Source organism: Tenebrio molitor, chromosome 1 (genome assembly GCF_963966145.1).
Source record: "Tenebrio molitor chromosome 1, icTenMoli1.1, whole genome shotgun sequence".
In the NCBI taxonomy this organism is placed as follows: Eukaryota; Metazoa; Arthropoda; class Insecta; order Coleoptera; family Tenebrionidae; genus Tenebrio; species Tenebrio molitor.
This window is the reverse complement of record NC_091046.1, coordinates 12,219,690-12,247,375: the sequence shown is the minus strand read 5'-3', so window position 1 is coordinate 12,247,375 and position 27,686 is coordinate 12,219,690. Positions and strand designations below refer to the sequence as shown.

The window sequence follows — 27,686 nt, the reverse complement described above, 5'->3', positions numbered from 1 at the left end:
AATTCCTAAATGCAAGCATAAACTAGTCAAGAGCTTTAGTATATTGGTTGAGCTGTCGTTACACGGTTTTATAGTTCATATTATCTTGAAAGCTCATAAAAGACATTTCATGGGTTTTTAATGTCTAATTATGATTTAATACACTTATCTAGTAAGATTTCTGTGTTGATCCTAGTTTAATAATAGTCATTAAAAGTAGGAAGACTTCCATTATTTAGAACATTTGGAACTGCTGATTATGAAAAATCGAGATCCACGATTCGAAATTTTTTATCATTTCTACTAGCAACAAACAAATACACATTAAAAACAATCAACGGTTATTGAGTCATTGTTGGTGTATAAAATAAGATGTTAAAAGTAAAGTTATGTCCGAAAATAAAATACTTTTGAATTTGAAATCTGATCCTAATTATTGATATAACAAAGTCCTTTGAAATCTACCAGGTAAAGATGAACTAAATCAGCTCAAAAACTCATTAAAACTGAACATTTTCTTATAATCTCCTCTCGTCCTGGTCGCCTCTGGGGAGGATCAATAACCTACAAAAACTTGTGTCCGTATGGATTCTCCAAGGAAACCGACATTTTACTTAGTCTCTTAGTTTCACATTTCAGACAGCTTTAGATGTGCATTCAGTAAAAACTGAGTTCCACAAAGAAAATTGCAGTTTCAGACGTATAATTTTACCGGTTTGAAAATAGAATATTGTCATACGAGTTGCATAGGACAGTCTATTGTAGAACGAGAGGGTTTAGAACACGACGAACGCAGTGAGGAGTGTTCTAAAGGAACTAGTTAGACAACATGTCTTGTGCAACGAGTGTAACATGCTATTTTTTCTACTTCGGATTCATTAATTTTTTAATTATAATTAATTTTTTTAAATATAAAATTATTATCTAGTGACTTTTATTTTAATGGAATTGGGTTGGTATTGACGAAGCAATGTCATTTCTTTGAAATTTAAATTTTAAATGGTTTCCCAGATGTTACAATAATAATCTACCCCCTTCATAGTTTATTTTGATCCAAAACATGGATTTAGGTTCAAATGACATCACATTTAACACTGAAATTTACTTTCAATATCAATCCCAAATTCAATTATTATCACTAGAAACGCTGCTATAAAATTGATCTTTGTGAAACTGTTTTCGGTGTCACAAAATGCTCATTGTGACACCGAAGTAGAAAAAGTAATTTTATATGGAAAAACAACAAGAATTATTTTATTACAATTGTGTTATAATGGGAAAGCAAATCATATGCAAAAATGTTCCCGGGAAATATTTGTACGACAACTATCTGTTGATTCTTTGTTACTCATGAAGTCAATTTTGAAAATTTCAAAAAGTTCTGTAGCGCAACGGAGATAATAGAAATGAATTCATTACTCACGCTGCTTGAATATGATATCTACATCACAACAAATTAAACTGTTAATCTGTTGCAGGTGGTAAAAATTTGTAAAAGCTTTCCTTCGTGTTTCGTGTACAGATTAGTCTTTAAATTATATAACAGTAATCTGGGAATAGTTCTTCATTAACATTATGTACACGCAAGCGTCCTGTTCAATGAGCATGTGGAAATTCTGCTACTTTCACTCTTCCCATTTTTGTGGGTTCCAAAATTACCTGCTTAACATTGTAAATTTCTATGTAAAATCAGAAAGTTTTCTATTTTCATACACTCATTGATTAAAAACTATTACAATTCTATTTTGTCATATTTTTTGGTCACGATTTCTTAAGAAAAAACTGCGCCGAATAGCAAACCATTTGTGATATGCAGTGTCCGGACGAAATACATAGTACGGGACAAGTCGACCAGTACAACTTTGCGTAATACCCCACTCACGTATAAACACGATTCAGCTGATTCGTTTTCAATAACAGGGAACCAGCTGAATCGTGTTTATGTGCGAGCGAGGGATTACGCAAAGTTGTACTGATAGACTTGTCCGGTACTATTTCGTCCGGACACTGGTGATATGTGTACGGAAGCTTTGAGATATGGTTTCAAACTCTTCGTTGGTACATTTACTTCGTAAATACTTTAACTTCTATGTTATTAAATATATTCTATCTTTTAAAATCGACCAGGAGACTGGTTATATCTCTGTATATCTTAGACAATTTTCAATATGACCTAATTCTCGATATCGTCTAATTGTAAACTATGTATTTATTTAAATACGCTAAAAAACTACTGCTATTGACTTACTGAATTAAATATCTCAGTTATTGAACGCTTGTAGAGTTAAAGGAGTTCAAAGACAATTAACATATAACATACTTTATGAACAGTTAATTGATACAAATATAGATATTTAGTGCACTTGTGTAATAACTTGACATACAATAGCATCTGGAAAATGATTCTTACTCAAAAGCATTGGAAAAACTTTACGCTTTGCAGTTCGAAAAGGAAGAAATTAAGGTAAAAATCCACTGACAACTTTACTTTGTTAAAATAAGAAAACTAGTGATTATCTAAAAATAAAAATTAAAATCCTAATCGTAGATGAATTTGTTTTTTCATTACTACTAACGTAGCTTAGTATTTTGACATTGTGAAGTTCCGTTTCTCTACCATTGTTTGGTGCGGTAAATAATTTTTCATTACTTACACCACTGGTAAACATTAAATAAATTCAATGTTTTTAAAAACCCTCCGATAATTTAATTGTAATTAATGGTATCTTAGTAAAATTTTAAAATTTAAATTAACAAATTTAATTTAGAAATTTCCTCAATTGCACAGTCAGCGGGTTTTAGATTAAATCAGCGCCGAAAATCAATGTTTTTGAGTAACATTAGCGAGTCAACAAACTAAATATCGTGCAGATGGATACGTTAGAACGTTAGATATTATTTCTGTAGTTTAGGATACATTTAAAAAAACTCGTATTCTAATTTTTACTGTTAGATGCCTGCTTAAGATTTTTAATAGCAACCCTTTTGAATATAACAAAAAGTTTTAAGGTGGTTGTAGCGAAAAAAGTAGTACATATATTCGCTACGGTTGAGAAGACTATTTATTGTAGCCCTGGCGCTCGGGCTATTATAATAGTCTTCTCAACCTTGGATAATAATATACTATTTTTATTGTAATTCAAAAATGCCTGATATTTTTAAAGTGCTCCGTTCGAGTGTACGTCATGTGTACATGAGGCTCGTAAAATTTTGAAATGAAAATTCGATCCCATCGTATATTGCCTTTTGAAAAACGTAACGATTTCCGATAAAATTAGAGTTATGTCTTAATTATCAATAGAATTGTATATTTCTTTTACACATACCATAATAAAACTAATGATACTATTTAGCAATTGGTAAACACCATTTCAGACTGAAGCAAAAACGTTTCATGACTCTAATCCTCCATTAGTTTTATTTCCATCGGTACCTGTACAATCTAATTACGTTACCAAATGAGGAACAAAAAACTGGAAATTCGTAGTAGATACATACTGTTTTCGCCATTACCTTGGAATAACAAATACACACCGAAATTTAATTTTTATAACTTTTTTACTTCGTCCCATTTTAGAAGACCTATGAGTTTAACGATGGAAGGTGTAGTTTTAAAAATGTTTAGGTTTCAAAACCCGACATTCAGTAACAAAATATAAAGTTGGATACGAAATAAAAATTTTCCAAACTAAACGACCACCGATAATTTGTTCCTGGCATCGAAAACGTGAATCATTTTTCAGCCGTTATTAGTTATTACATTAACACGCATAGATTATCACATGAAGGGTAAAGCGTGGTAAATGGCGTTCGTGCCAAACCGGTGTAAAATTAGAATTAGGTGTAACACAACGATGACGTAAGCGATGAGGTAAGTTTGCAGCAACTAACACGGTTCACCTTTTGTTTAGTTTCGGCTCAGACACAGGTGGGTGGCCCATCGAGTTTGCTATTTATAGGGGAAATTATGCAACTAGTCACAGCACAGCTCTATCATGCATTGAATTCTTTTACACACTCAACAACTTGTGGAATGACGGACGCTATTTTTAAATCGAAAGGCAAACATCACCGAACGTTTTTGACCGTCAAGACTGACCCATTTTTATTTTTTGAAACGTTTGCTCTACCGAGTACGTTTTCAGGGTTGTATTGAAAACAACATTACATATCACCCCACCCACACATTAAATGCATCGGTTGCGCTCTAATTGTATAAATAGAGTAAAAATAATCAACAAGTAATTCGTTTGTTCTAACAATAGAACTCGAAAAAATAAAGGAGATTTTTTTTCAATGAATATTTTTCAAAACTAATTCTTCCTAGGTTTGAGATTTTAGTTTCCTTCGAATTGTGACTTTGCACCAAGAGTTGCTATGATGATATTTACGTTTTTTTTTAACACTGGTAATGCTATTAAAATCCTTAGTGTTACAAGTTCTCATCTGTTACGTCTGTGCATGCTAATTTTAAGCCAAGATGAATAAAATATCTTTCTGCTGGATCATCGAGCAGGCTCGAATCACGGTCACACTTGTAATATGAATTCACTCTCTGTCTCTCGAATACTTAATCTTATTTTTTTGTACGATACATCATCATGCTTCCTTCAGTGGGTACACTTTTCCATCAAACCTCTTATAACTTTAATAAAAGCTACAACATGTAATCCATACAAATGCGCCAAGCCAAACCGAAGCCAAAATGAAAACATATCCCAATTTGAATGTAAAGGGCATTGCAAATACGCTTCGAGTATCAAACTCCACTGAAAACCACATTACCTTTAACAATTTTTCTGTTGTTGTGGCGTGCTGGTTGAAGGGAGATTCCATCGTCCATTTCGCAAATTTTTCAGTAATTTTATGAGCAAAAACAAATCTAATCGTAAACTGATTTCTGTTTTTCACAGTTGTATGTTTCCCTTGATACACTTTTATTATGTTTATAATGAACATTTACACAACCATTTAAATAAACTTAGAGCGAAGCTTTGGCTGGGACTGGATTCTTAAATTTTATTCAAATGAACGGACGCCAAAATTGTACGGGATGTATACATACATTCAGATTTACTGAGAGTGACAATGATTGGGATTCAACTGTATGTATGTAATGATTAGTTGTTACGTAAGAAATAATTGTTAATAAAAAACCCACACAGAATGGAACTGTTCGAAAAAAAATGGACAAAATCCTTTCATTTGTTACATGAAAAAAAAGCCGATTCCCATCAGTTGTTTCCTTGACCATCAAATAACGTAAGTTTCTACAAAAAAATAATCAAGAAATCAAACTAACTGACAGGTCATTTAGGTAGTAATCAATTGTATTCGAGATCTACGGATTTATTTGTTTTGTTACGTAATACATACAACAATAAAAACAACCAAGGAGTGAGATTAATTTAATTACAAACCACAACAGCTAATAGATTTTTAACCTTGTTGGACATATCTGATCAAAATAATCAAAACTGAAATGTGACAGTTGATAATTGAAATCAAAACAATGATTGCATAAAAGAAAAAAAAAGTAAACATAGTTAAAAAAATGTCACAGTTATTCGAAAAATGTAAAAGAAATAAAATATTTCCAATATTCTACAATTTTCTAAAAATGAAAGGAGGAACGGCATTGGGGCCGGATTTATTCATCATTATGAATACATATTTCCATCAAACAATTATAATTCCTTTGAAAACAGCACCTAAATAGTTATTTTTACATATATTAAGTGCGTGAAGAGAGTGTTTTTTGTGCATGAAAAGGTCTTTTTACGCCGAGACGAAGGTCGAGGCACAGTATAAGCCTTTGAATGCACAAAAACATCTTCACGCACGAAATATAATAGTATATTATGATACGAGTCTTATAAGAAGCAATTTATCGCACGCACGGTTTTAGAGCACGACGAGCGTAGCGAGGAGTGCCCTAAAGGAGTAAGTGCGATAAAATGCCTTATAAACGAGATGTCATACAGTATTTTTTCTACTTTGCCACTTTTTCAATGAAAAAAAAAATTAAAATTGAAAACCGTTAAAGTTGAAGGATTCCACCCAAGGTCACGTCTGCGGTCTGCCGCGACACCACAGTATCCGTCAAAATTAAAAAATTAAATTTCACTATTTTTAGTATTATTATTATATCACGCCTTTTCCTATTACGATACGCAAAACAGTATCGTAATAGCATCAGTACGAACGCAAAGTAGAAAAACAATATTTTTTTGAAAAAAATTTTGTTTAATTTTTAATGAATTTATTCCATACTTTTGCCGCTCACTGTATAATTGATTCAAAAAATTGAAATTAAAAATTCAAATTTTTGAAGGAACTCTGAAGTTTCAATGCAGTGACCATGTTGCTAGGTAACTAATAAAAAACAGTGCGTGAAGTGAAAAACAGAAATAGTCGTGTGCGTGAAATCGCATTTCACACACTGTTTTGTATGGTTTCTATGGTTTCGATCTTACTAACAATGCAAAAAAAATACACGTAAAAAAATTACCCACTTCATGCACGGATAACTATGCGTGAATTTCAATTTTTTGAATCAATTATAGAAAAAAATTATTATTACTACAGATTATAATGATTAATGAGCTAAATTATAAAATAATTGTTGGGCGTCTATTTAACTAGAATTTTTAGAGCTAGACCCTAAAGCTTGTTGTTTTAAATAGGAGTTTCCCTAAGTTGAAGTTTCCAAGAATATTAATAATGATAATTCACTTGATATTTAAAAAAAAATTCTTCAAAGTATCTACCTTTGTAACAGATTTGCTTTGTTAAGGGGCGGTTTATTCACCTTCAAGTAAATTTATGTGGCCAGTAGTTGCTGTGATTTAGAATGATGGATTCATGGTAATTACCGTTCAAATAAAGTTACTTGAAGGTGAATAAACCGGGCCTTAATCTTATTAAATTAGCTCGTGATAAGACCACTTGCAAAGTAAAGGTAGTTTAATCATTAGAACGTACGAATTTGGTCGCGATTCCTGTTTAGTTGCTTAAATTTAAAAAAATACATATAACATCCATGAAAGAGAGGAATGTGTGGAAAACGTGCCAACATGCAAGAAGAAGTATACGAGAAATGGAGAAACAATGTCCCGATTTATTGTCAAGGTATTATGAAAAGAGCATTTTTAATGCCCACTAAACTCGGCCGTTTTTAAATGTCTACCACATAAAATTTTAACATTTAAAAATGAAGAATGTCTTGGTTGCACACATAGCAAAGAGAGAATAACTGCAATGATCGTAACTAAGATGGGAGGAAAACAGAAATTGAAATTCACTATCTGCCTCGTATTCCTATACATACTCGTAATAGAAAAGTTTGAATGACAAGTTTGAATGAGAAATAGTTTACTCGGGGAGTGAAATTCCAAAAACTGTAAAGTTTTAATGTTCACTGACTACTGCCAACGCATGCAAAATAGACTTTAGTACATCAGGGGATCATCCTAAATCTAAAGAAATCTCTGTAGAAAAATAATTTAAACTTTGACTGCCTTAGAAGATAAAAAACCCATGCAGATCATTACCTTATTAAACGACCTTATGAACGTCACTAGAATTTGGAATGTGGACGAAATTATGGACCAAAAATGAACCTACACCTAATTTATATAGTTATCAGCGCGGAAAGTGCTACCAACTCAATAGTAAAAAAGTTACTAATATTAAATTATTTACCCCCAATTTCATAATCAACCTAAGGTTACTTTAACATTAAAGTTTACCATTTACCATAGAAACATATTGTTGCAACAATCCATTAAAGTCACTTTAAGATAAAGTCGACTTTAAGTTTATTATGAAACTGGCCCTTACTCTTTTAATTTTATTTTTAAATATTTTTGAGATATTCGTTACAAAATAGTTATTTTTATATTAAGTGCGTGAACAGAGTGTTTTTTGTGCATGAAAAGGTCTTTTACGCCGAGACGAAGGTCGAGGCAGTATAAGCCTTTGAATGCACAAAAACATCTTCACGCACGAAATATAAACAATATTTTTTCTATAATTGATTCAAAAAATTGAAATTAAAAATTCAAATTTTTGAAGGAACTCTGAAGTTTCAATGCAGTGACCATGTTGCTAGGTAACTAATAAAATACAGTGCGTGAAGTGAAACACAGAAATAGTCGTGTGCGTGAAATCGCATTTCACACACTGTTTTGTATGGTTTCTATGGTTTCGATCTTACTAACAATGCAAAAAGAAATACACGTTAGAAAATGACCCACTTCAGGCACCGATAACTATGCGTGAATTTCAATTTTTTGAATCAATAATAGAAAAAATATTTTTTTAACGTCCATCAAAAAAAGTGCCTTTCCATTCGTTTGCGTTCATAAAATATGTGATTTTTGAACCGGTCAAGAAGCGTTAAAAAAAGTGCCGTAGCGTGTCACTTTTTAACGCAATTATAAAATTTTTCATTCATAATTAGTAGTTTTTGTAACGTATGTAAATTAGGATTTTTTTGGAATGGGTGGGCGAGTAAAACGAACGTTTTAAAGGTCCACGGGTTCACACAGGAGAAAATTTTCAAATTTTGAGTGTCGAAAAAATTGTTATCCAAACTTACGGGCGCCAAAAATGTTTGTATGCATCTCGTTAGTAAAGTATCTGTTTTTTACTCGGCGGATTTGCGTACTCACTTCGCTCGAACGGCAAATTTTCCTTCTCGTAAAAAAAAAGTATTACTTTACTCACTTGTTGCACAAACAACTATTATCTAACTTTTTCGGGAAGAAATTTCCCGCGTTTGCACTAATGCAGGAAGTGCACACGCGGGAAATTTATCTTCCCACATGCGTTAGGTAGGTAAATAACTACATTATGTATTACCAAACGCCGATTCATCACGCAAAACGCCACAAACTGGGAAGAAAGAAAACTATGTTCTGTTTCAAAACTGAGGTTTTTTTTTTGTTCACCTTTCGGTAAAATGAATTTAAACTAAACTTGCTTGGGAGAATTTATTTAAACAATTGAGGGTCTGATGACTACGGAGTATTCAATTGATGGAGGCATTTTAGGAGAAATAATAGGAACTAGCGATAACAATGATCCACTATCTGAAGATGAAATATGAGGGCAGCTTTTATTTGGATAACATTCGTGTATTTTGTATTTTATTTGTACTCAAAAAATGATGTGAAGGATGTTGACATCGAGCCATGACAACTGTAGTAACTTGAGAAAAATACATAAGAAGCAAGGCTGTAAAAACTAAATAAAAATCACAAACCAATTCTAAAAATCACAGACTTTTTAAATCATAAATAAGAAGATGAGCATTACATATTTTATGCAATTTCAATGTTTGTCTTCTTCAAATGAAATTTTAAACTCTTCGTGTTTAATACAGTAAATACCATATCACACTAAATAGAATGTTTCCCCAAAAATGAGCAAAAGTTGATGCTCGTTTCCACAGCACAACTGTCATCATTAGAACGACGATAAACAGCGAGGGCAATAATTACACGAGGGATATAAAGTTTTATTGTCCGCCCCATTATGACACCTTAACTGTGGCAACTCGCGTTAGCTTTAGCCTTTAGGAAAAAAGTGTATTTTGTGTAAAGGTGATAATCCTCATAACACAGTATTAATGTTTGTGTTGTTATGTAGGTATATCATCTATATCATTATGTTGAAATGTTTCTTTTATTTAGGAGGTATGTATACTTTTATAATTAGAATTTTCTACATCAAAGGTTTTTTGGTAGATAATGGAACTTCGAATTAGGAAAGACAAAAAATGTTAATACATAATTGAAGAGTTGGGATTATATTTATTAAGCACCATAGTATTAAAAAATGTAAAATAGGTAATTTTTAAGAAACATCAACTTCGCTGTATGATTGTTATAAATTAAAATTTAAATCAAAAAAATATGTATCTATATACCCATTTCATAATACACAGACATAAAGATTATTGAAAAAAAAACACAAATTTCTACCGAAGAATTCTTGATTCTTGACTTTCACTTTTAATACATTTGTACATAATAATACGGGTATAAAATAAAAAAGAAACAATTAGAAGTAAATAATCTAAAACAAGTCAAAAATATTACTTAAAATAAAAGCATTAAAAATGGGAAAACTTTTTAAAAGAATGTAAGAATATCTAAGAAATTTATCAAATACCAAAAAAACTCGAGTGTAAATTTAATATGAACAATCCATCAGTAAATGATAAGGCGCATTAAATACAGGGCAAGTCACATAAGGCTTATTTCTGAATTTTTTTTTGTACGCAACCAAAAATACTAATGACCAACCACTTGATACCGTTTATAATGTGATTTAATTTAGTAATCAACGTAGGCTAAAAATGTCAAAATGACAGTTGATGAATTTAATTTTTGATTTCATTAATCAAAACAGGATAACGTCATTTTGACATTTTTAGCCAAATTACATACAGTGTGGAATAAAATGATTTACATCTAGTTACCTTTGGAATTTTTGCCCATGTAAATTTTCCTGTACCGCTCTACTTTTTTTTTCGAAGTCCGAACTATTAGTTCTGTCAATAAATGTCATCAATCGAATTGACAATTGTTACAATTTACTAAATTGGATTAACAAACCTTGGTGGCCACTTTCAACACTAGCTGTGACTTGCTTTTGTTAACTCCTTTTTAATTTCAATCTTAACTTTGCATTCATATCATTCTTTCGCAATAAATCACATTTGGAATTTGGATATATATTTTGAGGTTAGGCTTTCTTTTTTTTGTAGAGCGGCATTTCGTATTTTTACAAGGGTAATGCAAAGGTAACTAGATGTAAATCATTTTATTCCACGCTGTACCTACGTTGATTACTAAATTAAATCTCATTATAAACGGTATCAAGTGGTCAGCGTCATTAGTATTTTTGGTTGCGTACAAAATAAATTCAGAAATAAGCCTTATGTGACTTACCCTGTATGACAACAAAGTCACGTTTAGGGAACAGACATGTACTGTAAGGTTAAATGTGATTTCTGACATTTGCTATAAAGGATGTCTGATTTCCAATTCAGAAGGCGGATAATGATGTTGATCTTTGTTCAGAGGAGACAGTTTTATATTATCTTTTTGTAGCACAGGTTATAGTAGAATTAATCTCGGAGACGAGATACTTCAACTTCTGGAAAAATTGACTCACCTCTGTGGCCGTCTTCTTGGTGAATTCATTCATGGACTGCAGCCACACGGAGAGGAGTTCGTTAACAATGACGAGATCATTGTATAACCACTGGAGCACGTCATTAACCCACAAAACACAAATATTGTCCGGCCCTGTGCACTGGGGTGCAGGCACATACTTGACTTTTCTGACCTCGGGCGTGGGACTTTGCCTGGTTAGCCTCTTCCTGACGGGCGGTGTGGGTGGAACGTAACCTCCTCCACCACCTCCACCTCCTCCTTTACTGCTGATTCCACTCTTAGGGGCACTAACAGTCTTTTTGACGGCCTTCGTATCAACGGTATCGACACTAACTTCAGTTTTGACCACCGGTTCAGCTTTCGTTTTCGTTTCGTTCGATTTCGCCATGAATCTGGCATAGGTAATCTTTCCTAACCACAATACGAACAATGCGGCCAGAATCCACCCGAAGATAAACATCGCTAAGGTATCCATGGTAGTATCACCTGTTCCGTCGAATGTACAGATAAGATCTTCAACGGCTTCCGCTAAATCGCCCATGTCACAGCCATAGTTCCACTCGCACTACTCCTTTCCCCATTCAACCTGTAAACGGTTCGGTTTAGTCAGTTTCCACTCTGCATTTTCCTCTTTCGAGTTCTCGGGACGCGAATACACTAAAAATAAGCTCTCCCAGATCTATACTTATAAATATAACTCTGCTCCAGTTTTTAGCTATGCAAGTATAGGCTCACATTTACTTTGTTCTGCATTGCACGGATGACTCAAATCTTCATTGACCACTCCTCCATCAAATTTTAAAAAGTCATTTACAATTTTTACACTAACAAAATAATTACCCCAAAATAATATGTAATATTTCTAGTAGACCTACTCTTGAACGTAGAATAATGGAAAATATATTTTTATTACAATTCATTAAAGACTCGCTCCATCATTATTCTATACAATTAAACCTGTAATTGACTGTATTGTTCTGGTTGCCATTTTGAATTTTTATTTACAACACAACGGAAAAAATCTAGAGTACACTATTAATATTCATAACACGTTCATATTTATGGTACTAGTTAAGTGGATTGTATGCTGTAACAATTCTTTAGGTATAAATAGATATATAAATATTGCTTGTTTGAAAATAGTAGTACATTTATAACTTTGAGTTAACACAGTGTTTAACGGAAGTATTTTTCAGGTGCATAAATTATCGATTAAACTGTTTTCGGTTCTAATGGAGTTGTGAAGAGTTTAACAAAAGTGGCAACTTTTTAATCTGACCAAAAAGATGAGATTTCATTTCATCAATGTTGACACTTAAAATTCAACCCAAGACTTCACTTTAAAAGTTCGATGTAGAGAAGTAGGTACAAGTTTAAAGCATTACCATATTTGGCAAAGGAATAAAAAATTACTGTCGACTCAACTATGAAAAAAGACATTAAGACGAGACGTCAATTAATTTGTTGCCAAACAAAGCATCTTGTTTGAGGGTTAATAAAAAGGGCCCCATATCATAATGGATGTCCCGCAAAGTGTTTTGATAAATTGAAATGTCTTTTATTTTTTAATTTCAGATTAAAACTTTCACTTATGTATGTTGCTCGACTCTTTTAAAAGTGATGCATTTAACTAAAAATGTAATCAAAAGTTAAACCTCGCTCTACGAAAAACACTAGACTAGAAATCTATTTCTGTTTTACGATTGAATTAAAAACTCCAAAAATAAGAAAATTAAAATATGTTGTAAATCAATAAATACTAACGATGAAAAAAAAACAAGGAAGTTCTGGAGAGATGATAGAAAGAAATACTTTGTTCATACCATTTTTCCTATATCCTCATGTGGTGGTGTACATAGTAGGAAACACTAATTATATTAAATAAAATTATTATTAAATTTATTTAAATTTTAACAAAACAATGTGAGAGTAAAAAATAAATTAACTTTTTAATTATGTACATATATTCAGAAATTAAAGTCACATTAAAGATAATCAACAACAAACGCTTTACAGCTGCTGATATATAGAGCGGAACTAATAATTTTTTATTGTTGTTGTAGGGTGAGTAACGTTTTGAAGAAATTCTTATCTTATTGGCTAAACTCATAAACTTAATCTAAAAAGCCATTGCCCAAACAATGCTATCGATGCACAATCTTATTCTGCTCATTGTCAGTACACAATTAAATTTTTAGTAACTCCACCCAAAAAACATCACTGAGAAAACCGACACAGACTTTTATCTAGTTTTTCCGATTACTCATTCCGTCAACATTGCGAATAAAGCGCTGGTACAGAACCAATTTAGAATAATGGATTTACTATTTTGGCAATTAAATCGCTTCATAAAAATGTTAATTGATCTTAAACCAGTTAAACTGAATTACTGCCGATATTACAGAATTAACTGCTATTTCAATACTGCAAATTATTGCATTTGTGGGTTTGTACCTTTTAGTTCCTTCCAATTTTATCTTTTGAAATTATTTTTGCATGCTTGCATGCAACAATATAAATTTGTAAATAAACGAAACATGCAAACAAAAATTTAATAGGTGCGCTTTTAAATAATTGATGGCGATGACGAAAACTAACAAACATAACATTAATTAAGTTTATTTTCCAAGCCTTAATTTAATCTTTCTGGGTTTGATTATTTACCCTAAAAATATTAACTAAGGAGGTGTTGTTGAATTGTAATCCTGAGTATAAATAACTACTAAGCTGTTGACCTTGAGTTATATTTGTTGAAAAATTCAAAAAATTCAACTTTAAAATTTTTCCCATTATAATGATATGTACACATGAATTATTTATATTTTTTTAATCTTTGACCAAGACTTTTTTGCAAGACTTAAAATTTTGACGAAAGTAAAAAAAATCTGGCTTTTATTTCCCTTCACATTATGTAGCCCCCTATTTGGGTCCTTGTTTAGTGAAAACCATTAATTTCTATGAAAATAAATTCCATTAAAAAGTGAAGTTTAAATTTGAAATACATAGTAATTACGATGCCTCTCTACACTTTCTTTAAAATACGATAAACAACGTAATTTTGTGTTTTACAACTTGAAAAAATGTGCAAGTATAACTTAAACTGTGCTTTAACTTGTTATATGAGTCAATGTCGTGTAACTGTTATGTACATTTTCTCGTTTTTTTAACCATATAGGTGTATGTCATGCTTAAAGCATTTATAATGTTATTGTTCTATTGTTCCTTGTCCGATAAATGTCTCATCATTTGCATTGTTACACTAATATTCCAGTGTGGTTAACCTAGACCCGCCCAACGAGCCTCATAAAATGATAAAAATTACACTTAATTTTTCTAAAATTAACATGAATTATAAACCGAACAAATTGGACGATAATTCTAATCTGAAGCACAAAAGCTACATTATATTTTTTCTGTTGGAACCCATATCAGTTTATAAAAATATAGCAAAATGTAAATAACTGTTTGAACACCTTTAAACTTGTGAAACCTTGATTAAGTGTGTTTGATCTTAGCCTCGGTGCGTGCATACATTTTGTTATCATTAATTTTTAAACAGTATCAACATCTAATAATAACCATTACTTAATGATTAAATTTCCTTAATAAATTATAAAATGAGACTTGTCCCATCATAAGTATATTTATAAGTTTGCTTACATTATTCAGATTGTTACTAATTAATCGATAAATTAATACAAATAACAAAAGGTCAAGACAGGAGGTTCTAAATAAAAAAGTGACATAATACCTGACAGGTACCTAACAGGTGGAAACTCGCCTGATTCTGATCTAATAACAGAATTGTTGTGGCAGCAATTTTCGTTTATTATTTTATACAAAGCGTTTAAAATTGTTGTATACACAGAGTTGCAGTGATTCCAACAATCGGTAATTATTTTGGGTCTACCTAGCGATCGTCTGAAGCTGCTCGAAATGTACCACCTAAGGTCACTCCGGCAAACTCCCAGGTTTTATTTAAATAGAACAGAATAAAAATATTTCCACACTTGACAATTCACCGTACGAAAACTTCCAAAAAATCAATAACCGCACGATTGTTGCATCAAATCGCAATCGATTGGCTCGTTATTAAAACGCCACCAGCTGAAAAATATCTTCAGCGGTGTTTTTCACGTTTTATGACATAATACTGCAGACACATAAAGTTCTGTAATAGGTTCGGCTTTATTTACCTCGATGAATCGATCACCCTTGGGTTGTGGGAAGGAATGTCACTGTTATCTTTTCGAACTGGCACACTTTAAATTTTTACGTTCAACAAATAAAAATGTTAAATGTGTAATCACTTAGACGTCGGTGTGTATCGTTGTGTCGGCAGTAACAACACTCCACAACAAAGGACTTTCGATTACTGGCAATACTGGCATTGGCTTAATGCTGTGTTCGGGTTGCCTTGCCATCGCGCCATGACTTGGTTCAAAACGTCGATACGCAATGGGCATTGGGCCATGCTTTCTTGCTTCCACCTCTCCAGCTGCGGCTCTTGACACATAGGAGTGCGCCGTACACAAGAACAAACTTACGCCGTTACACAATGTAAAAAAGTCTTTTATCTACGTTTGAGAGTGGGGCTGATTAATTTCCGGTGTTTCACAGATATGTTGACACATTATTAATTGTTATTTGAGATACGATCCATTTCGTATTCACGCATGCAGATACAACAAGAGAAACGGGGACCAAGTGGGACCTTCAAGATTGAAAATAGGAAAGAGAACATGTGTCAGAAACAAGCGGGCTCACTTTGCTTAGTTCAAAAGCACCGACAGTGCAAACGGAAACCAGAAACCAGTTACAAACTATGTATCTTCTTTCTCGCACGCGAGCAACGTGATACATTAGAATGCATTTTCTTCATAATGAACTCTTTAAGGGAATTTAAAAACGAGTAGTAAGTAGGTAGATGGAGTGAGTACCTACCAATGGGGTTATTTCTAAGGGCATATGAAACAGGACGTTTTTTTAATGTTTGTGTAAAAATAATCAGCTATTACAAGGGAGAGTTTTTAAGATACATATTTGAGGTTGAAATGGAAAAAGGTGAACATTTTCAAAAGTCCAAAGTATAGTTGACTCAAGTTGCAAAAAACAACTTGTCATTTGCAACAGCATTTTTTCAATAATTTTCAACCAAATAAAGGGACCAGAAAATGATAGTTTGGATTGAATATTTGGTAATTGTTCACTTTAACTACTTCTGGAATTTTCGCGTTTTTTCTGGCTAGACAGCCTCAGGGCATCCTCCTAGATCGTGTCCCACCATTCAAACCTTGTGCAAATGCCTTTTTTTTCTCTCTTGTTGTGTTTCAAGGTCGCGTCAAGGTCGCGCCAAGTCTTAGTATAACTAAAGGGTAAGGAAAATTTTCATTTGCACAAGGTTTGACTGGTGGGAAACGATGTAGGAGGACGTCCTGAGGCTGTCTAGCCAGAAAAAACGCGAAAATTCCAGAAGTAGTTAAAGTGAACAATTACCGAATATTTTCCATGTAAGTACAGTTTTAAAGTAATTTCAAATGACTAACCCTTTGTTTCCAGTCACTTAAGAAATTATAATTATAAATTATACTTAGAAAATTACACTTTACACAAATGTTTTAATTTTTTGCTGTTCACAATCATAATAATTAATAACAATTGCAGACCAATGAAAAACTAGAAAAAAATTTCAGAACAACTGTCACTAGTTTTGACGTTTTTAGTTTTAGTCTCGTGCAATTAGATATACCCAATTAATAGTGTCACGAAGGTAGGTAAGCGTAATGGATATTGAAACCACTTGCCGCCAATTTTTCGTCGAATTCGTCCATTTGACAAAAAACCTACCTGACAAATTTGAATTTTTAAAGACAGCTAATCTGATTGGTCAAATTATCTAATTATAATATCTGTTCACGTTGGAATGAACATCAGTGGTGCAAATGACCTGACCTGTTACTATGACAACTCATATGAAAGTTAATGCCAAATGTGTGCGATTTGCACCACTGATGTTCAATCCAACGTGAACAGGATATATAATTTGTTTCAAAATCAAAAATCCACCAACACTGCATTCTACCTCGAAAATACAACGGACAACGTCGCCAATTTTTGTTTTTAGTGTGTTTGAAAGTGTCAAAAAAACGTGGGGTTATGAAACTCTTGACAGTCGTTTTGGTCGTAGTTCATCGTGTTTTTAAAATTTTTCGAAGCACTTAATGAACGCTCGCTTTAATTTAGCGGTTAAAAGATCCCTTGTTTTTCGAGGCATTTTTATAATTTGACATTTGTGACACACTGAAGGTCAAATTTTGGCGGAAGGTTGGACCAACCCAGAAAAATGAAACTTATTCTAGGGATTTCTTTTTTTCTGCCAACATTATTCAACAGGTGGTGGATTTTTGATTTTGAAACAGATTATACATACGTAAAAACCTTGGAGTTTGCAAGAATTTGATAATTATAAGTGAAACACAAATGAAACACAATTTGTTAAGTATAATTTTTTAATTATAATTTTATTTTGCACACCGTCATTCACAACTATGGATCAAACTTTATTAATTATAATTCGTAATTATAATTGATGATTATAAGTGATTGGAAACGAGGGGTAATGCCATAAAAGTGCTGTTGCAAAGGCAAAGTGGTTTATTCAATATTCAGTTTTCTAAGATATATCCATTTTTCATTTAAAGAAAAATCCCTTACGGATGAAAAGTTCCTGTGAATCGTTTTAATTATAATACACTGGAATTTCACCAGTACTGACCTGAAAATGGTTGCGGGGGAGCCAACAGCCCTGCGTCAAAAAGATTTATTGGGGGGCCATCACATTACGAGCTGTCCTATTCAGCTCTACCATAAACGGTCTTGGATTCCAGCTTTCTTTAACTTGATATTTGATCGTAATTTTCACTATTACCTAATTATAATTCAAAGTTGGAAATGGATCAATCAAAAAGGTGGAGAGTTCTGTCACTAGTAGAGAAAAAAAACTTTCAAGATTTGGACCAATTTGATATTAAGTCGCTATAAAGTTAGCTCCATCACACAAATTTAATTGAAAAAAGTTGATAATGCTCAATCATAGAATATTAATTGTAGATTCTGACTACTGAGTTTCAGAATTTTTGGACAATTATTAAATGTGTAATCGCAAAAATGGTAAGTGCTGGACCAGCCTGTACCTATACAGAGTCGCTAAAAAGTATGGATACAGCTAAATATTTTCAGAACGGTTTAACAGAACTCGCTGAAATTTGGCACACAGTTAGAAGTGTTTAAATTCTATCATCTGAAATTTTTTTCAATTTTCTAACCTCATTTATTCTGAAGATACAAAGCTAACTTGATTTTTTTTAATAGTTCGGGGGGTCAAATTTAATATTTTTGAAAAGAGTATTTTTTGTGAATTCAACACTTGTGTGCCGAATTTCAACGATCTTTGCTAAACCGTTCTGAAAATATTTAGCTGTATCCATACTTTTTAGCGACCTGTATGTATTTAGAAGCGTAAATACACGAAAGCTAACTGGTCAACAATGTAACAAAACATTGAGGAAAATAAGTAAGGAAGAGCAACCAAGAATCTGGAACGTTACTGTGACCATTTTTTTCCAAAATTTTAATCAACTAAAAAGGAGAATTTTGTTGTGGGTTGATTTGATTTTAATTATTTGTTACTATTTTTAACTTTAAATTAAAGCCCCTTATTTTTAGGCAACCAAGTAATCACACCAATTTACGTTTAGTATAGAAAGTTACGCTATTATAGCACTATAATTTAGGTGGCAAATTTCATAGACAACTACGATGTAACTGATGTACATTTATAATAATCCGGTAAGACGGGTATACTGTACAGTTGGCTTAAAAAAAACGGGAAATGAAATTTGACCTAATGTGAATTGGAAATTTAATTTGTCAATTTATGTCTGTTTGACAGTAGTATTTCTGACACATAAGTGCAGTTTTTTAACCTAAATTCTAAAAGGCCGTTTCAAACTATAAAAATTTAATAAAATCTGACGGAACTTTTTCTGACAGTTCCCGTTTTTTTTTTTGAAGCCAACCGTAAAAACAATGTGAAATCTAAGAGACAAAATGTAGCAAGAAAATTTTTATTCAGAATTCAACCGCAAACTTAATCCCTTTGATGACATTGAATTTAAAAAAGCTTGAGACGCGAGTGACGCAAAACCTTTATTAGCTATAGGTATTTTCATATTTGATGGCGGAGACAAAAGACTGAGAAATGTCACAAAATTGTATTGTCAGTGTCAAATTTTTCATAAACGCCGTAAAAGGAATGTTTAGGTAAATTTAAATTTTAAATTTAAATTTTTTCTTATTGCCAATCTGCTGCATTTCTGTCGAAATCATGAACGTGTCTTTGAGAAATTTGACACTGACAATACAATTTTGTGACACTTCTCAGTCTTTTGTTTCTGCCATCAAATATGAAAATATCTACATACAGTTTTAAATCTAGAAGAATACAGGGTGATTCATATTTTACCGCCGGTGGCAAAATGACCCTTAAGGGTTGAGAAAAATTTATGAAATTTACAGATTTGATTTGTCGAAAAATTTACTTTCGGCTGGTATAATTTATTTCAAAAAAAGTTTTTTTTTTAAGAGCAGATACAGGGTGTCCCAAAAATGGCGTACTAACTACTTACTACCGTATCCAGGATGTTTAAATGTACACGAAAAAAATATGGAAAACATTTTTCAGACAAAAAAATAAATTATTATTATTTTTATTATTAACGGTAATACAATGTAAACAAAGATGTACTCGTACATCATTACCTTGCAATGTTACCGTGGTGGCTTTAAAATATTTTTTTCGACTTCCAAAGCTCTAAATTCACTATTGTGCAGGATTAGCTATTGGTAGTGAGTAATCCTGTACTTTGTAATAATATGTACGATTAGAGGTAGCTGTCATGACAATTTAATACATATATTTCAAAATAATTTTCCTGTTAAGTGCCACTTTCAAGGACCGCCAAATCAGCAAATAAGTCCAATAGAATTTTTTAAACATTTTTCTGACGTTTAAGGTAGTCTCTTCTACACCGTAGTGCACCGTTAGTACGCCATTTTTGGGACACCCTGTATGTACCGGGTGAGATGAGTTTTATCGTCAGTGCGAAAACATCCACTTTTAATCAATTTAAAATTCTCAAAAAATTCAGGAATGATTGTGTATCACTCTAGAACAGTCTGTAAAAATTTCAAAATTTTTAATAAAACAGGTAAAGATTTTGTTTTAATTCAATAACTGCTACATTAATTTACATAATTTTTCACTGAGAGTCCTTTCAAACATTAAGGAAAAATTTGGTGTCATTGAAATCATGAAAACATCACCGGTTTTTGAAATAAATGGAATTTGATATTAAAGCCTAAAATTTAGCTATGATTTATTATTAAATTGGGCGGTCAGTTCCACAAAAGAAGTTGACGTAGGTTATTTATGATACCCTTTAGGGACTTAAGAATTACTAGAAAAGTGGTCAACAGATGTTCCCAACAATGAGATATTTATTTATGACTCTTAATGTTAAAATTGGAATAATTCAAAAACGAATACTTTTCTTTTGATGCGAATTTCGTAAATGTGTTCTTTGAATGAATTGTGAATTATGAGCGTGTACGAAATAGTATATTGTGGTATACACGATATTTTTCCGACGACCACAAAAAAAAACGCTAATATTCGGTATTCCTTCAAACTTCAAATATTATTCGACAGAGCTGCGGACAAAACATACATTGGTGGCCATGGTTACTACAACTGTGTGCAATGATTTCATTGCGCACAGGCTAGAAGGTATCTGATTGGCTAACCAGTTTCATTGCACACGGGTTCGCTATTTGCATGCAATAGCCAACTTTCAATAATAGTTATTTGTGCGAATTTACGCATTTTTCATAGTGGTGGTCGGGAAAAAAATTTTTTTTGCTCAAAATCGATTTTTTAAATTTTATGGCTCTAAATTTAGTGATTAGTGAAAATTGATTACACACATTTGAAGTCTTATGTCAAGGGAATGTAACCCTAAAGTTTCTTAATTTTTACTAATTTTTTAATAGGGTTAATCGTGCTGACGATAAAACTCATCTCACCCGGTATTTATAAAAAACTGTTTTTCAAAAAATTTTCATGTTTACATTTTTGCATCAGAATGTGGCTAATGGCGTATAAAATCAATATCTGCAATCCGTTTCGAAAAATGTTTGATAGTTTTTGAATTAAATCGATTTGAATGGAAAAATTGCTTTTATTGGTACATACTCGTTGACTTTTAGTGTCGTAAATTTTCTTTAACAATGACTACCCTGTAAAACTGACCGCTTAGGTGAATTTTACGAATAAAGTTGTAAAGGACCCACTGCGGTGGCAATAAAGATCCCCTAATAGATCTTATTGTTAAGATATTGGGACATTATGTCGTAAATCATGAAGCAAATACAAATTTGAATATCAAAATGCGTTTATTTCAATAATACCATATGCTAAAATTAATTTAACATGGTAAAATTGTATGAAAATACCTGAGTGTGCATATGCCACAAGGTTGAATAAATTAAACAACTAATAATTGAGAAAATGCCAAAATTTGACCTAATTAACTTATACATTTCATTTTTCGATATTATGTGCCTTATGAATTAGTTATTTACACTACGAGAGAGGAAGGTAAAGCTTTTATTCACGCGAATTGCATGTTCGGCCACGACGCGCAGCGGAGTGGTCGATGCAATTCAAGTGAACAAAAGCGGCCTTACTCTCGAGTGCTGTATTTGATTTTGTTCGATACCAGACATAACTCCTTAGAAAATGAGTCTGTAACTTTATATTCAAAATTTTAAATAAAATTAAAATAAAATAAATAAATCACATTTTCGGAGAGATCTGTTGCTCTGGAAAAAAATAAAATACAAAATAAACAAAGTTTTGCAAAGTCAATAAAGTGATTGTGCACACCACGTTGTGGAAATGGATGACGAAGAATTCTGTGTTCCGGGAACACGTCCTGGAAGAGGCAAGTGCCGCGAAGTACCAAATGGTGCCTACGAAATCAAAATTACGATACCAGAAAGAATTGGAAATATTTACAGTTTACACAATGGCAGACCGAGATCAAGGGAAAAGACGAAAGCAGCATCAGCGCGGGTATTCAATGTTGAAGAGTACACTGTTTGTATTTCAAAACGTTTATATCTCCAGGTATCCAGGTAAGAGGTTTTTTTTAATAAGCTATTAGTTGTTTTAATATAATAAATTGTACAGGTTCAACAGTCTCACCTCCTTTTTGAAAACAAAATGTAGAAACTATCAGCCGAAAAAAGCTACAACTTCTTCAAGAAACGATGTTTGCAAGTTTTTACTGGAAGCGGCGGACCAAGAGTGGATCCTTCAGAAAGTTGTACTGATGATGGGCATATTCGGTGGCCGTCGTGATTAATTATGTAAAGTGATGAATTGTTATACAGTGAGTTTTTTTTAAGACTGGCCATAGGGTTTTACAAGCTACATTTTTCAACCACCTGTTAACTTTTGTCCTCATGAAAATATTCAACCCAGTTTTGTAGTAAAGTTGTGGGATATGATAATGTATTGAAACAATTTCAATTTAATAACTAGAATCAAGGAATAAGTTATAGCAAAAAGACATTTTTTGAATTCCGTTTGCTCTAATTTTAAATTTTCAGTAGCCTAAAATTTCACCTGACATTTGTAATTTTGATATGTAATTGATTATGTGATTGCTTAACTGCCTCTGGAGGCCATTTTGAACATTTCATTTAATTTTTATTAAAGTAAAGAAACTTGTTATAACATAAATAATGAATCTATCGTTAAAAAATGTAAAATATTAATGTTCACACTATTTTTTGCAAATAACATTTTATTTGTAAATTGTCTATTACAACCATTTAGGTATTACAAATACAAAGTTAACAGGAGGTTGAAAAATTAGCATGTAAAACCCTCTGGCCAGTCTTAAAAAAACGCACTGTATACGTTATTCACGTTGAATTGAACATTTCAAGGTCAAATAATTTTGCAAACAGTGACATGCAGGTAAATACCGTTCACGATGGATTGAGCATTGCTAAATTCGCATTATGTTGGTTAGCTGCATGTCACTATTTACAAAACATAATTACAGAGCCAAAAAATAAAATTATTTGACCTTGAAATGTTCAACTCCACGTGAATAACGTTTAGTTATTATTGGTATGTAATTATTTTCAATATACAAATTCTTTTTCATAAAATCGAATTTCAATTATGCGTGAGCGAAAGTGGAACCTTCACTCACTGGTAACCATGGATACAGACCCACTTTCTAGGGAGGTATCGAACAAAATAAGTTACGTCTGCAAAATATGAAAACGAAATTATAATTTTCAGGTCAATTTTGCCACCGGCGGTAAAAGATGAATCATCCTGTATAATTCTGTAATTGATATACCGGGTGTTATGGAAGTGCACGTAATAAATTTAACCACCAATAGGACTCGTTAAAATAAACATTTTTTTTCTTTAAGTATCATTTTTTCCGCAAATTCTCCAAATTCAAATTCTCAATCAAAATACTTGAATGAAAAACTGTTAGTAGGTATTTAGATCAGCGATCGTTCTTTCTTCAAAAAAACTGTAAAGTTTTTATCGCACAAAAACATTTTCATATCTTTCGTTTCAATTGATGATTATCCCATGAGCGACGTGTCAAATAAGGGGTGAGAAAAACGTAAAAAAATATTCGATTAAAAAAAAGATCAATATTGAGGCCTATTCTGTAAGTAATATGTTAATTTTAAACATCATGTTATAAAATAACAGCCATTAAAATCGCAAATCGTATTCTGTAAAACGATGTTATGTTAAAAAATTAATCGACCCTGTTAATATGTCCTGTTACTATTAAAATTTTAACCACTTCTCCTTATGTGCCTTTAAAATTTAACATCTTGTTATAAATTATTATCTGGTCGACTAAAAGAAAGATTTAGATGTCTCTGAAAGACAAAACTTTACATTACTTTTTATATTAGGTTGATACATACATTAAGCAGCCAAAATAATTTACAGTTGCGGAGTGCTTCATAACATGTGTCAACATTTTCGAGTTCCTTGGCCTTATCCTCACATAAATGAACAAGAAAATGGTGCAAATTATAACTTTGCAAACAATTATGATAAATTGATAAATAATGCTCAAAATAATTTTTTCTTCAAGGACAAAGGAAAAGAGATGCGTTTACAGATACATGGTTTAATTTAAAAGAAGAAAAAACAAATAAATATTATTAATAGGTATACGATGAAAAATGAGTTAACATTGATTTACAATTTGTCGGCGGCATATTTTATAGCTTCGACCAAGTCACTGATGGCTTCAGCTAAACTCTTCGTGGATGAACCCAATGTTTCTTGGCTTTTTATAAGACCAACTGGATTAAAATTGTCTTGCAGCGACACTTGAGGCAATTTCCGTTTTCTTTGTCTCTCTGGTACCTGTTGTGTCATATTAGGTGCATCCATTGTTATTGGCTCTGGTTCTGTTATTTAGATAATTTAATAATATGTTTGAACATCTTCATTATCACTTCCTTCTGCTTCTATGTCTCCCACAAGTTTAATTATATCTCCGCCTATGTTAAGTCCAGGTTCAGAAACGTTTGATGCATCGTCAATTACAACAATACTACGTATGTCGCATGTTTAAAATTGGTTCGTCGATATCAGTCAGAGGTTTCTCCTTGACTGACCCACCAGCATTTCTTCTTCTGGTATTTGTTTTTAGATCTCCAAAGACCTTAAAAGCATATTTTTGTTGATACTATTTTGTTGGTATAATTCTTCAAGACGAATAAGTAGTAAAATACACGTTTCCAATCTTCTACTGAGCGCTTTGGACCTTCAAGATCATTATTTAATATTGCTTTTAAATTTATTCATTTGCTTTCTACTATCCCAGCTTAATTTTGTAACAGCTTTCTGTTTTCCGCCAAATTCTCCTTATTGTACTCCAAGAAGACAACAAGAGCTTCTAGTTGCCGTGTTGTAATGCGTAGTCTTGAACGCAGGCTCATTTTCTGAATCTTTTAATGATGAAAATGAAAAATATAATGACAGACGTCAAAATTAAATATCAGAACAAGGAGAGATACTAAGTATGATATGATATGAGATAGTAAAGGAAAAACGTATTTGTATGATATGACAACATTGTCAGTGTTAACATGCGTGTTAAAAAAATTAACTATAACAGTTGCTTTAAAAATTACCTTACAGAATACACATCCATGTTAAAATTTTAACATTTCTGTTATAATTAAACTTTTAACATCCCTGTCAATTTTAACATAAAAGTTACAGAATAGGCCTCTATGTAGAAAATGTTTATTTTAAGGTGATTAAATTTATTACGTGGACTTCCATAACACCCGGTATGCAATGAAGACACCCCAGAATATTCATAAATGAATACATATTGTTCATGTATCATCTTTCGAACTGGCTTGGCGGGGTTGTGAGTTTTTTGCTTAGCCCAACACTTTAAAAAAGAACTCAACAATGATGGAACAGGAACTTATTCTGGACGAATTGAATGTAATCCAGTTTTCGCTTGTCTTGTTTGCGCAGATTTCAAGTGGCTCATATCAAATTTGACCCATCTAGAAAAGTGTTTTTGGTGAGATTATATGAGAAACAGTAGTTTTCCTGAAATCGTAAAGAAAGTGGGTCATTTCAAGACGCAGTTGGATCTGGAAAGTGTCACTTTTCAAGCCTAGTCAGTTTTGCGATTTTTGCCTGTAGTCCAGTCAATATAGGTAAACATAAAAAAGGGTCCGACCTTGCAAAAGGTCATATAGTTCTGATTTTTTAATATGTTGTTTGGATCTCAGCCAAGAGTAAAACACCAAATTTGCAACTTCGAAAGACTTGTGCGCGCTGCGTGGTAGCCAAAGAACAGCAAAATTTTGCACTATTTTCAGTTCAAGTGAGCTTTTTTAAATTAGATTAAATTCGCTACAGTTTGAGGCCCAAGCGAACTTTGTGCATGCAGCTGTTTCCGAGATAGAGCTCTTCAAAAATTGGGCATTTTTTCCAAGAAGTGAAATTTTTTTGTTTACGTCTCTTACTTTATTAAATATCGTCAAAAATACTCGCCCCATGAGAAAAGTCATGGGCAATGAACTTGAAGTGTATTTATTTAGCTTTAAATTGAGATCTGACGGGCAGCTGCAGGTCCAATGCTTCTCTCAAAAGTGGCATATAACCGAAAACCTCGAAAGATGGAATTTGGGAAAAATAAATGAAAACAAGTTTTCAGCGCATCAAACATCAAGTATAGGGCCTAAACCGATGAAATAAGTTATTTTAACGTAATTTAGTATGTGTGGTTAACAACTTGAAGAGAGTCTGTGAAGTTGGTGGAGAAATACTGCGCTCAGCGCCAGACTTGTTCTGGTTCTAATTGTATGGAAAATCATCGAACACCCCAAGTATGCTCGTTTGGAACGGGTTCATGGAGCAGGTGATAAGTGGTCTTGATTTTGATCGACCAAGAATTATTTTCCTCTCATTCATTGGTGCGCTTTAATTTGAGCTCCAGCGGGTACATGTCCTGGCATATACAAGTATGTTTATCATGAACCCCATTTTTACGGTCCACTGTGCTAGCTCACTGCTGGAGATTCCACGCACATGTGCCAATCCACCGTAGCTTTTCATAAACCACATCAGCAATCAAATCTGACCATAGGACGGGCCAAAATTTATCGGATCGGCGGATTGTAAAATTTTGTACTACGAATGTCCTAAACTCAGTTGGATCCATCCGCTGTTCTAGAGCCATCATATCTTGCAAATATAAGTGGGCACTCTTTGTCAAGAAATAATGACCAACTGAATGAAAACAAGGTAGCATTTTATCGATAGTATACAGGTGACGCTCTGCCTGGATGAATAGTTTTACGGGAGTAGACGTGTGAAAATATTGGTCCCACAGCTTTACTTACCTTCCAAATTATGCAATGCAGTTTTGAATTTGGCTCTTAGGCTCTTAGGCTTTACAAACAAGATAAGAGACCTCTCACTATCACGTAGCTTATTCTCAGATTCTTTCCCAGTCAAGTCTACCTCATCCAAAATAATGCCAGCCAATATCAGATTAGTCAAAATGTGTGCTCGTACCGCTCGTGAGTAGGCATGACCATTCAGCATGTTGTCCAGGCCTGTGATCTGTATAAATAGTCATAAATAGCGCCTTCAAGCAACTCCCTGCCATTATTGCACCGATACAACCTATGAATGACATGAGGAGATGGAACTCTCCAAGCCTCACAACCACGCAGCTTATCTCAGAATGTTGGCCACCCTCAACAATATCTCTGGTCTTAAAGAACAGTGGTTGATCAAAAGTAACGAAGCAGGTTTTTTGAAAATGACCTTTACTTCTCTCACTGTCTTCAAAAGGTGAT

General features: G+C 32.8%; 1 protein-coding gene and 1 long non-coding RNA gene across 8 annotated transcripts in view; one reads left to right on the top strand and one right to left on the bottom strand.

The window, feature by feature from the left end:
- The window catches only part of LOC138141418 (uncharacterized), a 59,111-nt gene that overhangs the window by 26,391 nt on the left and 5,034 nt on the right, over positions 1–27,686 (bottom strand). For 3 of the 7 annotated variants that reach the window (XM_069062142.1, XM_069062124.1, XM_069062133.1), the window contains exons 1-2: positions 15,365–15,610; positions 11,167–11,754 (exon numbers count right to left, since the gene is read on the bottom strand). In XM_069062142.1, coding sequence (XP_068918243.1) covers positions 11,167–11,709 — 543 coding nt within the window. In that variant the 5' untranslated portion in view covers positions 11,710–11,754; positions 15,365–15,610. Of the gene's footprint in view, positions 1–11,166; positions 11,755–15,364; positions 15,611–27,686 lie in introns of those variants that run through there. The other 4 variants (XM_069062166.1, XM_069062158.1, XM_069062150.1 and 1 more) reach the window with 4 other exon arrangements.
- LOC138141459 (uncharacterized) lies at positions 20,762–23,471 on the top strand. The gene is made up of 2 exons (XR_011163161.1): positions 20,762–22,424; positions 22,480–23,471. It is a non-coding gene; the product is annotated as an uncharacterized lncRNA (long non-coding RNA).